Source organism: Hirundo rustica, unplaced genomic scaffold, assembly GCF_015227805.2.
Source record: "Hirundo rustica isolate bHirRus1 unplaced genomic scaffold, bHirRus1.pri.v3 scaffold_247_arrow_ctg1, whole genome shotgun sequence".
Lineage (NCBI taxonomy): Eukaryota > Metazoa > Chordata > Aves > Passeriformes > Hirundinidae > Hirundo > Hirundo rustica.
The window spans coordinates 21,247-33,784 of record NW_026690304.1 but is presented as its reverse complement, the minus strand read 5'-3'; the positions used below and the strand labels follow the sequence as shown (position 1 = coordinate 33,784).

General features: G+C 63.6%; 1 protein-coding gene across 1 annotated transcript in view; it reads left to right on the top strand.

Annotated features, from left to right (window-relative positions):
* SND1 (staphylococcal nuclease and tudor domain containing 1) overlaps positions 1-12,538 on the top strand; it is a gene marked incomplete at its 3' end in the record, with an annotated part of 42,193 nt that overhangs the window by 16,105 nt on the left and 13,550 nt on the right. The window contains exon 10 of the mRNA XM_040053915.2: positions 6,769-6,882. Coding sequence (XP_039909849.2) covers positions 6,769-6,882 — 114 coding nt within the window. The remainder of the gene's footprint in view (positions 1-6,768; positions 6,883-12,538) is intronic.

The window sequence follows — 12,538 nt, the reverse complement described above, 5'->3', positions numbered from 1 at the left end:
CCTGGGGAAATGCAGGAATGGGATCGAGCCTGGCACTTCCTGGGGAGCTCCTGGGGTTGAACGGAGCAGAGATGGAGAAGCTCTGGAGCTGCCGGGACAGCTCCTGCTCCAGTGGCTGCTCCTGCCCCGTCCCTGTGGAGCTGCTCCCTGTGGCACCGTCGGCTCGTGGCCGCTGGGATGAGGTCGGGAATGGCTCTGGTGGCTGGGACGGGAGCCGAGCTCCCCAGATCCCCCCGGATCCCCCAGAGCAGGAGGGCTTTGCTGGGCGTTCCCTGTGGGAGCTCGCAGGGCTCCGGGACGCAGAGCTCATCCCTCGGGATCAGGACGCGGCTGTCCCCTCCCCGGGGCGGTGACAAGTGACACTGGAGCAGGTGTCCCGTGGGCACGGCAGGGCCGCGTGCTGGTGCTGGCACGCCGGGAAGCGCCGCTGGCAGCGGCTGCCACCGGACCCGGGCCGGGACCCGTGCCAGGAACTGTGCCAGAGCTGTGCCAGGACCTGTGCCAGAGCCGTGCCAGGACCCGTGCCAGAGCTGTGCTAGGAACTGTGCCAGGACCTGCGCCAGGGCCGTGCCAGGACCCGCGCCAGGGCCGTGCCAGGAGCCGTGCCAGGGCCGTGCCAGGGCTGTGCCAGGACCCGCGCCAGGGCCGTGCCAGGACCCGCGCCAGGGCCGTGCCAGGAGCCGTGCCAGGGCCGTGCCAGGGCCGTGCCAGGAGCCGTGCCAGGGCCGTGCCAGGGCCATGCCAGAGCCGTCAGTCACGCTGCGCTCAGCTGCTGGAGGGGGCGGCTGGATGCTGCCGGCGCTCCCAGGATGCCGTGATTTTGTGGGATAGCAGCGGGCGGGGCCCACTGCAAAGGGAGCAGCGGTGGGGATCGAGCCGGGATCGAGCCGGGATCGAGCCCCGGCGCTGTGGAGCGGGATCCCTTTGTGCTGGGAGGGAGCAGGCTTTGCAGGATTTCCCTAATTCCTCCCCAATTCCGGAGCGCTCCGGCGGGGTCCGCATTCCCTGGGAGCCCCCACGGGCAGCAACCACCGCGTCCTGCTTTTTTCCGGGGGGGAGGCGTGGAATTCCTCCCCGCGTCGGGTCGATCCCGCTCTTTGCGCGCAGCTCTGGAATTCGGCCCGTGGCAGCCGCAGCTCCCTCCCGCCCCCTCCCTCTCCCTCCGCATTTCGGTGTCACTGTTGGTTTTTTTTTTCCCCCGTTTTTTTTCCCGCTTTCCCGGGATCGCAAGCCAGGGGGGGTCGGGCCCGGTGCCCCCCCGGGCTCGCTGGGGCCGGGGGTCGCGCTGGGAGCGGCAGCCGCAGGGACGGCGCCGGAGCCGCCTCCGAGCTCGGCACGACGGGGCCCGGCAGCGGCAGAGCTGACGCAGGAGCTGCTGGAGGGGGCTGCGAGGGGAGGAGGAGGAGGAGGAGGAGGAAGATCCCATCCTGCCTTTGCACCGCCGATCGACCGCGGCAAACGGGCTCCGGCTGATTTTGGCTGCGGCTGCCGGCGCTGGGCTGGGCTGGGCTTGGCCTCGATCGCGGCTTCGGCGCTCGCGAGCGGCCAGGAGAAAAGCAGAGGAGTGGAAATGTCAAAGGGGCTGGAGGCTCTCTCCCGAAATCCCTGCGTCAGCGGGGCCGGGAGCGGCGGGATTTGGGACGCGCTGCGGAGCCGTGCCGGCGCCGGGCTGGGAGCCATCCTCTGCAGGGGGGGCTGCGTCAGCCCGCTCCCCGCGCTGCTGCCCCCGGGCCGTGCCCCTCGCTGCTGCCCCCGCGCCCGGCCCCTCTCATCCTGCCTTTCATTCCCTTTGCTGGCAGCTCTGGCCGCGGCCGGATCATCCCGCGGCTCGGTGGGATGTGCCGGAGCCGAGCGCCAGCCCTGCCAAAACCCCTCTGGAGGGCGTTTTTGGGATTGGGGGGGGTCACTCGACCCTCTCCTGGTGCTGGGCTCGGGCTGCCCGAGTGGCAGCGTCCTTGTTGGGGTGCAGGAGGTCACCCTCGGCTTTGGGGACGATCCCTGTGCATCCCAGGGGAGGATGCTGTCCCGGGACAGGGATGCTGTCCTGGGAGCCTTGGGAGCTGGGACAGGCATGGGCGTCCTTGTCCCCCCCAGCTCCCAGGGAAACCATCCCTAAAGGTGGAATCCCTGGCACCCCAAGGTCCCCGGGTCGGATCCCAGCCTGTGGCTGCTCTCTGTGTGTCCGTGGCCATTCCCATGGATTGGGATCAGCGTTTGGGATCAGCTGCGCCTTTAGGGCACATCCAGGGTTTGTGGGGGCAGGCTCCTGCTGCCAGAGCCCCTGGAAGGGTGGAATTCCCGATCCTCAGAGGAAGAGCTGCTTCCCTCCTCCTCCAGCTCCCGGTGCCAGCCCTGCCCGGACTGGGAGGTTCTGTGTCCCGTACTGGTCCCGGTTCTGCCCCGCCCTGTGTGCCCCCAGTACTGGGGACAAGCAAAGCCCGGGGTGGAAAATTGGAGGCTTTGTTGGGATCAGCTCTTGCAGTGACGGGAAAAAAACAAATCTTCCCTGATAAATGAGGACAAGGGCTGCGAGCTGCGTGCCCGGGAGCGGAGCTGGGGTGGGGGTGGCCGGGGTGGCCGCAGGGACATTCCCGGGCCGCCCTCCCTGCCCCCAGCCCGGGGGATGTGGGGAGCAGCAGCCGGAGCGTGCTGGCTCTGCAAGAAACAGCTGCAGAGCTTTAAAAAAATAATCCCTCCAATCCCGTTATCAAAGGGCCTCTTGCAGGAGGGAGAAGCCACAAGAAATGTTGGATAAGGGAAGCGGGCACGGCGGGCCGGGAGCGTGGGGTGACGAACGCCCCGGCCCCGGGGCGGTGCTGAGTGCCCGTTCTGCGGCGCTGTCACCGCGTCACCCCCTGTGACCCTGCTGTGACACCCCTGTGACCCTGCTGTCCTCACTGTCACTGCGTCACCCCCTGTGACCCTGCTGTGACACCCCTGTGACTCTGCTGTCACCATGTCACTGCATCACCCCCTGTGACCCTGCTGTCCTCACTGTCACCATGTCACTGCATCACCCCCTGTGACCCTGCTGTGACACCCCTGTGACCCTGCTGTCACTGCTGTCACCGCATCACCCCCTGTGACCCTGCTGTCCTCACTGTCACTGCATCACCCCCTGTGACCCTGCTGTCACCATGTCACTGCATCACCCCCTGTGACCCTGCTGTCCCTGCTGTCACCGCGTCACCCCCTGTCCCTCCCCGTGGCTCCAGCAGGAGGAGGGAGCGGCTGCAGCACCTCTGGGTGCCCCTGGTGCCACCCTGCTCTGTCCTGCCTGGGAATGGCTTCCCGTGGGAGCCCTGGCTCCAGGTGCCGTGTCCTGCTGTGTCCCTTGTACTGTATCCCGTGTCCTGCTGTGTCCCATATCCTGCTGTATCCCATATCCTGCTGTATCCCGTGTCCTGCTGTGTCCCGTGCCCTGCTGTGTCCCATATCCTGCTGTATCCCATATCCTGCTGTGTCCCATGTCCTGCTGTGTCCCATGTCCTGCTGTGTCCCATATCCTGCTGTGTCCCATGTCCTGCTATATCCCGTGTCCTGCTGTGTCCCGTGCCCTGCTGTGTCCCATATCCTGCTGTATCCCATATCCTGCTGTGTCCCATATCCTGCTGTGTCCCATGTCCTGCTGTGTCCCATATCCTGCTGTGTCCCATATCCTGCTGTATCCCGTGTCCTGCTGTGTCCCGTGCCCTGCTGTATCCCATATCCTGCTGTGTCCCATATCCTGCTGTGTCCCGTGCCCTGCCGTGTCCCTTTGCAGCGGGATCAGGGCCCTGCAGGACCCTGGAGCTCCCTCTTGCCTCCTGCTGCCACCCGGCTCTGTCCTGCCCGGGAGACGCAGTGTCCCTGCTCCCTGCCGTGTCCTGCTGCATCCGTGTCCTACATCCCGTGTCCTGCTGCATCCGTGTCCTGCTGCATCCCATCACCTGCTGCATCCGTGTCCTACATCCCGTGTCCTGCTGCATGTCCTGCTGCATCCCATATCCTGCTGCATCCCACTGTCTGCTCCATCTTTGTCCTGCTGCCCCATGTCCTACATCTGTGTGCTGCTGCATCCCGTATCCTGCTGCATCCGTGTCCTACATCCCATTTCCTGCTACATCCCGTATCCTGCTCCATCCATGTCCTGCTGCATCCCATGTCCCACATCTGTGTGCTGCTGCATCCTGTATCCTGCTGCATTCCATGTCCTACATCCCATATCCTGCTGCATCCCTGTCCTGCTGGATCCCATTATCTGCCCTATCCGTGTTCTGCTGCCTCCTGTGTCCTACATCTGCGTGCTGCTGCATCCTTTATCCTGCTCCATCCATATCCTGCACATCCCCGATCCTGCTCCATCCAGATCCTGCACATCCCCAATCCTGCACATCCCCGATCCTGCACATCCCCGATCCTGCACATCCCCGATCCTGCACATTCCCTATCGTGCACATCCCCGATCCTGCACATCCCCAATCCTGCACATCCCCGATCCTGCACATCCCCGATCCTGCACATCCCCGATCCTGCACATTCCCTATCGTGCACATCCCCGATCCTGCACATCCCCGATCCTGCACATCCCCGATCCTGCACATTCCCTATCGTGCACATCCCCGATCCTGCACATCCCCGATCCTGCACATTCCCGATCCTGCACATCCCCAGTCCTGCACATTCCCAGTCCTGCACATCCCCGATCCTGCACATCCCCGATCCTGCACATTCCCGATCCTGCACATCCCCAATCCTGCACATTCCCAATCCTGCACATCCCCGATCCTGCGCATTCCCAATCCTGCACATCCCCAATCCTGCACATTCCCGATCCTGCACATTCCCAGTCCTGCACATCCCCAATCCTGCACATTCCCGATCCTGCACATTCCCAGTCCTGCACATCCCCAGTCCTGCACATCCCCAATCCTGCACATCCCCGATCCTGCACATCCCCGATCCTGCACATTCCCAGTCCTGCACATTCCCAATCCTGCACATTCCCAGTCCTGCTCCATCCATGTTCTTCTCCCTCCCGTGTCCTGCACCCCCCCCGCAGCCGGCTCATCCCGGGGGTGTCCCGAGAGTTCGTTCTGCCGGGACGGGACGCTGGGGGCCGGAGGGGCCGGGGGATGCCGGCTGCTGCTCCCGCACGGATCCGGGGGATCCTGGCCCCACTGTTCCCCCACGGATCCCGGCCCATCCCCGCTGCTGCTCCCGCCCGGCTCCGGGGGATCCCCGCTCCTGTTCCCGCATGGATCCGGGCCCGTCCCCGCTCCTGTTCCCGCACGGATCCGGGGGATCCCCGCTCCTGTTCCCGCACGGATCCGGTCCTGTCCCCGCTGCTGTTCCCGCACGGATCCGGGCCCGTCCCGGCTGCTGTTCCCACACGGATCCGGTCCTGTCCCCACTGCTGCTCCCGCACGGATCCCGGCCGTGCTGGAGGCTGAGCGCCGGGAGCCTCTGGAGCGCCGGGAGCCGCCGCTGCCTCCTGCCAGGGAGCAAATGAGATGTGACCGCAGCTCCCGCGGCCGCCGCGGCTCGCAGGGAAGCATGTGCTGGATGTGTAATGGAGCGCGGGATCTGCCCCCGGAGCTGACCCGCAGCGGCCCTGGCTGCCGCGGCTCCGCTTCGCATCCCGCTTTTCCCAAGTCCTGGGCGGGAGGAAGGAGAGGGGCCGCTCCCTCCTCGCCCCTGGATGCCCTGGAGCGTGAGATTGGATTACTCCACTTGGCAGGCGCGAGGCTTTGGGCTGCTCCTGCCGGGGAAAAATCCAGGAGCCGGGAGAGGCCGGGGCCGTGCGTTGGGGCGATGCTCGGCGTCTGCTCGGATCCGAATTCCTTAAATCCTGCGAGGGTGTGACTGCCGGGCAGAGGGGGCTGGAGTGGGGTCAGCTCCTGCCTCCCTCTGCTGATGTGTGGGATCGGGATCGTCGAGGATAGGCAGCACTGGAGCCCTTTGCACTGGGGGGACTGGGATGTGCTGGGAGCAGGCAGCGGAGTATCCCCGTCCTGCCAGTGCGAGAAGTGGGAGCGTTAAACCCGTGTGTCCTGAGCCCCGCTGGGATCCTCCTGCTCCTCTGCCTGGAGCCGGGCTGGGAGAGCTGGGAATGTTCCCCTGGAGAAGGGAACGCTCCAGGGAGAGCTTCCAGAACATTCCAGGGCCCAAAGGGGCTCCAGGAGAGCTGCAGAGGGGCTGGGGACAGGGAATGGAGGGACAGGACACAGGGAATGGCTCCCAGTGCCAGAGGGCAGCGCTGGATGGGAGCTTGGGAATCAGGAATTGCTGCCTGGGCTGGGATTGCCAGAGCAGCTGTGGATCATCCCCTGGATCCCTGGCAGTGCCCCAGGCCAGGCTGGACACTGGGGCTGGGGTGGGGACAGTGGGAGGTGTCCCTGCCATGGCACGGGTGGCACTGGGGGGCTCTGGGGTCCCTTTAACCCAAACCATTCCAGGATTCCCTGAGTTTATGATCCTGATTAGTTTACTCCCTCCTCCCCCAGCCTCATCCCTTGTCCCATGTCCAGCTGGTGCTCCTGTCCCTCTGGAATTGCCTCTGGAATGACGCCCAGGGCGCTGAGTCCTGGCACAGGGCGCACACGGCTGGCAGTGCCCTGGTGTGCCACGTGTCACCATCCCGGGAGCCACATTCCCCTGGAGACCCCCGGGACACTCGTCAGGGTGGCAGAGCCGGTGTCAGGTGGCACCTGGCCCTTGGTGTGCCCGGGTGTGCCCAGCTGTCCTCGCTGTCCCCGCGCTCAGCGCCGTCTCTGTCCCTGTCCCCAGGTGATGCAGGTGCTCAACGCCGACGCCATCGTGGTGAAGCTCAACTCCGGGGACCACAAAACCATTCACCTGTCCAGCATCCGGCCACCGCGGCTCGAGGGGGACAGCGCCCAGGTGACACTGCGGGGACGGGGACAGGGAGGGGACAGCGCCCAGGTGACACTGCGGGCACGGGGACAGGGAGGGGACAGCGCCTGGGGACACTGTGGGGACAGGGACAGGGAGGGGACAGCGTCTGGGGACGCTGCGGGGATGGGGACAGGGAGGGGACAGTGCCTGGGGATGGGACAGCACCTGGGGACAGCGCCTGGGGACAGGGGACAGCACCCGGTGACAGTGTGGGGACAGGGAGGGGCCGGGCAGGGGGCCAGGATTGGCCCTGTGTGGAGACCCCTCCCCGTGGGGCTCCTGCCCTCTCGGGGATGACCCAGCCTCCCTTTCCCTTCCGTGGGAGCCTCATCCCACGGGATGCAGGAGCCTGGGCAGGGCTGGAACGGGCCCCGGTGGCTGCAGGGAGACGGACCCGTCCCTCTTTCCCTGCCTCAGTTCCCCTCTCCGTTCCCTGGGTGCTCCCGGCCGCTGGGTGTGGGTGTTCCCTCGGGATGTCCCCGTGTCCTCGTGTCCCCACCCGTGGGACAGGCCCCGGGCGCTGCAGAGCTGCTGGAGACGATTCCCAGGGGTGAATCCTTGGGTTTTCCTCTCCCCGGCCGTGGGGCTGGCTGGGGTCTGGGAGCGCTGCCCACGTCCCAGAGGAGCAGCCGCTGGGCCCTCGGGCCCGGGGACGCCGGTGTCAGGCTCCGATGGGCTCTTGGCGGGATGTTGGGAGGGGCTGGAACCTTTGGAAGCGTTGCGTTGTTCCCGCACGGTTTGCTCCCTGCTCCGTGTGTTGGAGGCTGTGCCAGGCCGGCGCCGCTGGAGCCGGATCCGAGCGCGCGGCACGGACGTGAAAGAGCCGGGATGGGCTGGGGTCGGGCACGGGGAGCGCCCTCGGGACCGCTCGGAGCTGTGCCGGAGAACGGGGTGGGGCTGTGATCCCTGGGGCTGTGATCCCTGGGAATGTGGTCCCTAATGGCTGTGATCCCTGGGACTGTGATCCGTGGGAATGTGATCCCTAATGGCTGTGATCCGTGGGAATGTGATCCCTGGGGCTGTGATCCCTGGGAATGTGATCCCTGGGACTGTGATCCCTAATGGCTGTGATCCTTGGGACTGTGATCCCTAATGGCTGTGATCCCTGGGAATGTGATCCCTAATGGCTGTGATCCCTGGGACTGTGATCCCTAATGGCTGTGATCCCTGGGAATGTGATCCCTAATGGCTGTGATCCCTGGGACTGTGATCCGTAATGGCTGTGATCCCTGGGAATGTGATCCCTGGGAATGTGATCCTTGGGACTGTGATCCTTGGGACTGTGATCCCTGGGGCTGTGATCCCTGGGAATGTGATCCTTGGGACACACTGAGTGCCCTTGGCCCTGCTCACAGCTCCGGGGCTGCTCCAGGAGCCGGGATGTGGGAGGATGAGGGATTGATCCCTGTGTCACAGTGTGTCCCTCATCCCTCACAGCTCCGGGGCTGCTCCAGGAGCCGGGATGTGGCTCCGGTCCCAGTGTCCCTTTGTGGGACAGCGCTGTGGGTGCAGGAGCCGGGCACTTCCCGCTGTGTGCCGTGATCCCGCTCCAGCAGAGGCTCCTCAGGGCTGGGATTTATCCCCGAGCTGCTGCTGTTCCCTCTGTCACTCCATTCCCTCCGTGGCTGATGTACTCGGAGCTGTGGGATCACGGAGCTCCCGAGACCCTCGGAGCGCCTGCCTGGCACATCCCTCCTCCTCCTCCTCCAGCACCGCTGGAGATGCTGGGAGGGCTCCGGGAAGGCTCTGGGAAGGCTCTGGGAATGCTCTGGGAACACTCCTGGGAAGGCTCTGGGAATGCTCTGGGAACACTCCTGGGAAGGCTCTGGAAAGGCTCTGGGAACACTCCTGGAAAGGCTCTGGAAAGGCTCTGGGAACACTCCTGGGAAGGCTCTGGGAACACTCCTGGAAAGGCTCTGGAAAGGCTCTGGGAACACTCCTGGGAAGGCTCTGGAAAGGCTCTGGGAAGGCTCTGGGAACACTCCTGGGAAGGCTCTGGAAAGGCTCTGGGAAGGCTCTGGGAACACTCCTGGGAAGGCTCTGGAAAGGCTCTGGGAAGGCTCTGGGAACACTCCTGGGAAGGCTCTGGGAAGGCTCTGGGAACACTCCTGGAAAGGCTCTGGAATGGCTCTGGGAAGGCTCTGGGAACACTCCTGGGAAAGCTCTGGGAAGGCTCTGGAAAGGCTCTGGAATGGCTCTGGGAGCACTCCTGGAAAGGCTCTGGAAAGGCTCTGGGAACACTCCTGGGAAGGCTCTGGGAAGGCTCTGGAAAGGCTCTGGGAACACTCCTGGGAAGGCTCTGGAAAGGCGCTGGGAAGGCTCTGGGAACACTCCTGGGAAGGCTCTAGAAAGGCTCTGGAAAGGCTCTGGGAACACTCCTGGAAAGGCTCTGGAAAGGCTCCGGGCACGCTCCTGCCCGTGCACACGGTGGGGCCCAGCCCAGGATCGCTCCCAATCCACCTTTTCCAGGCTCTTCTCCGTCCTGGAGCACCACGGGCCGGCTCCCGAGGTGACCCCGCGTTGCTGCGGGAGCTGGAATTTGGCAGTTCCTGCCTCCCTGGACGCCGCCTTGTTGCAGCCACGGGGAATTATGGAAAACTTCCCGGATCTGCCTTTTCCTGCCGCTGCTCTGGCACGGGCTGAGCGGAGCCGGAGCCGCCACGGGCCGGGGGAGCAGCGGGAGCAGCGGGAGCAGCGGGAACTCCTCCGGAGCGGCCGCAGTCTCCAAGGAGACTGCAGAAAGGCAGCGGCTCCCCCGCCGCGCCGCCGGATGGATCCGCTGGAAAACCTCGGCGCCGCTGGCTCCTTCCCAGCTCCCGGGCTCCGGGGATCCTGGAATGTGAGCTCTCTGCCCCCAGAATGTGAGCTCTGTGCCCCCGGAATGTGAGCTCTGTCCCTCAGGAATGTGAGCTCTGTCCCCCTGGAATGTGAGCTCTGTCCCCCCGGAATGTGAGCTCTGTGCCCCCGGAATGTGAGCTCTGTCCCTCAGGAATGTGAGCTCTGTGCCCCGGAATGTGAGCTCTGTCCCTCAGGAATGTGAGCTCTGTGCCCCTGAGGCCGGAGTGTCCCTGTGCTGCCTGGAACCCTGCTGTCACATCCCAGCGCTCCGGTGTCACACCCCAGTGATCCTTTGTCACATCCCAGCACCCCAGTGTCACATCCCAGTATTCCAATGTCACATCCCAGTGCTCCAATGTCACATCCCAGTATTCCAGTGTCACATCCCAGCGCTCCAGTGTCACATCCCAGTATTCCAGTGTCACATCCCAGTATTCCAGTGTCACATCCCAATATTCCAGTGTCACATCCCAATATTCCAGTGTCACATTCCAGTGCTCTGGTGTCATATCCCAGTATTTCTGTGTCACATCCCAGTGCTCCGGTATCACATCTCAGCGCTCCGGTGTCACATCCCAGCGCTCCGGTGTCACATCTCAGTATTCCAGTGTCACATCCCAGCATTCCAATGTCACATCCCAGTATTCCAATGTCACATCCCAGTATTCCAGTGTCACATCCCAGTGCTCCAGTGTCACATCCCAGTGCTCCAGTGTCACATCCCAGTATTCCAGTGTCACATCCCAGTGCTCCAGTGTCACATCCCAGCACCCCAGTGTCACATCCCAGCGCCCCAATGTCACATCCCAGCACCCCAATGTCACATCCCAGTATTCCAGTGTCACATTCCAGTGCTCTGGTGTCATATCCCAGTATTTCTGTGTCACATCCCAGTGCTCCGGTATCACATCCCAGTGCTCCAGTGTCACATCTCAGCATCCCAGTGTCACATCCCAGCGCCCCAATGTCACATCCCAGTATTCCAATGTCACATCCCAGCATTCCAATGTCACATCCCAGTATTCCAGTGTCCCCTCCCATCTCCCTGGTATCCCCGGGTCGGATCCCAGCCTGTGGCTGCTCTCTGTGTGTCCGTGGCCGTTCCCATGGATTGGGATCAGCGTTTGGGATCAGCTGTGCCTTTAGGGCACATCCAGGGTTTGTGGGGGCGGGCTCCTGCTGCCAGAGCCCCTGGAAGGGTGGAATTCCCGATCCTCAGAGGAAGAGCTGCTTCCCTCCTCCTCCAGCTCCCGGTGCCAGCCCTGCCCGGACTGGGAGGTTCTGTGTCCCGTACTGGTCCCAGTTCTGCCCCGAGGTGCCCCTGGCCTGGGATGCTCCCGTTAAATCCCAGTTATTTCCCCCTGGCTTTCATCCTTCCGTAGCTCCGTCACGTTTCCATCCCTGGCGCTGTCAGTAATTACCTGGCAGTGCAATTAGTGACGGGTTTGCTCCTCCCCTTCCACAGCAGCAGTTAAAATTATGGAATAAACATCCAAAAATTCCACAGGGGACCCAACCCGCCCTCTCTGGGGCTCGGGGTGGAGACCCCATCCCGGCTGCCATTCCCGAGGTGGATCCGGAGCTCAGGGAGCGTGCACGCAGCTGCTTATGGATCAAATCTCAGCATGGACACGTCCCTGGAATGTGTCAGGATTTACAGAATGTTCCTGGGAATATTTATAACAGCTGAGCGTTTATTGGAAATCCTCCAGTGGAGGGGTCGGGCTGTGCCCCCAGGGAACAGGGACAGGAGCAGAGGGAACGGCCTCAGCCTGGCCCAGGGGAGCTCAGGGGGGACAGCAGCAGGAATTTCCCCATGGAAAGGGAGCTCAGGCACTGGAACTGCCCAGGGAGGTTTGGATCCCCATCCCTGGAGGTGCCCAGGGAATTCTGGAGGTGGCACTCAGGGCTGGGGCCAGGGTGAGGATCAGGCACAGCTCACACTCGGTGACCTCGCAGGGCTTCCGCAGCCTCAGCCATCCCGGGATTCTGTGATCCGTGTAAATTCTAGGAGCATCCACGCCTTTATTTAACATAAAATGTATAAAATGCAGTGTAGGGCTGATTTCCAGGCTCCCCTGGAAGGTTTTTCCCCCCAGTGCCCCTCGGTGGGCTCTTCCCACCCTGCCGGAGCGGGAGCGCCGGGACATCGCAGCTCCGTCGGGAATCCCATCCCAACCTGCCGGGCGCTAATTGCTCCCACGGCTCGGCGTGGAGGAGATGGGAAGTGACAGACGGAGAAGGGAGTGCGATGGAATCCTGCAGCCTTTCATCTCCAGCCTTTCATCTCCCGGAGCCGGATGAATCCCGGGAGCGGCGGCCGGGAACGTTCCCAGCGCTCGGCTCTGTCCGGGAGCATCCCGGATCCGCTTGGAGATGGATTTACTGCTGCTCCAGTGCTGCACCGGCACCGTGGGGCACGGGAACAGCTGGAAAACATCACCTGGATGGCTGGAAACTCACTGGGATGGCTGGAAAACATCACCTGGATGGCTGGAATCTTTGTCAGGAGAGCTGGAAAATCACTGGAATGGCTGGAAAACCTCACTGGACAGGCTGGGGACGTCCACTGCAATGGCTGGAAACTCACTGGGATGGCTGGAATCTCTCCCTGAAAGGCGGGAATCTCTCCCTGGGATAGCGGGAATCTCTCCCTGAAAGGCTGGAATCTCTCCCTGGGATAGCGGGAATCTCTCCCTGAAAGCCTGGAATCTCTCCCTGAAAGCCTGGAATCTCTCCCTGAAAGCCTGGAATCTCCCTGGGATAGCGGGAATCTCTCACTCAAAGGCTGGAATCTCTCCCT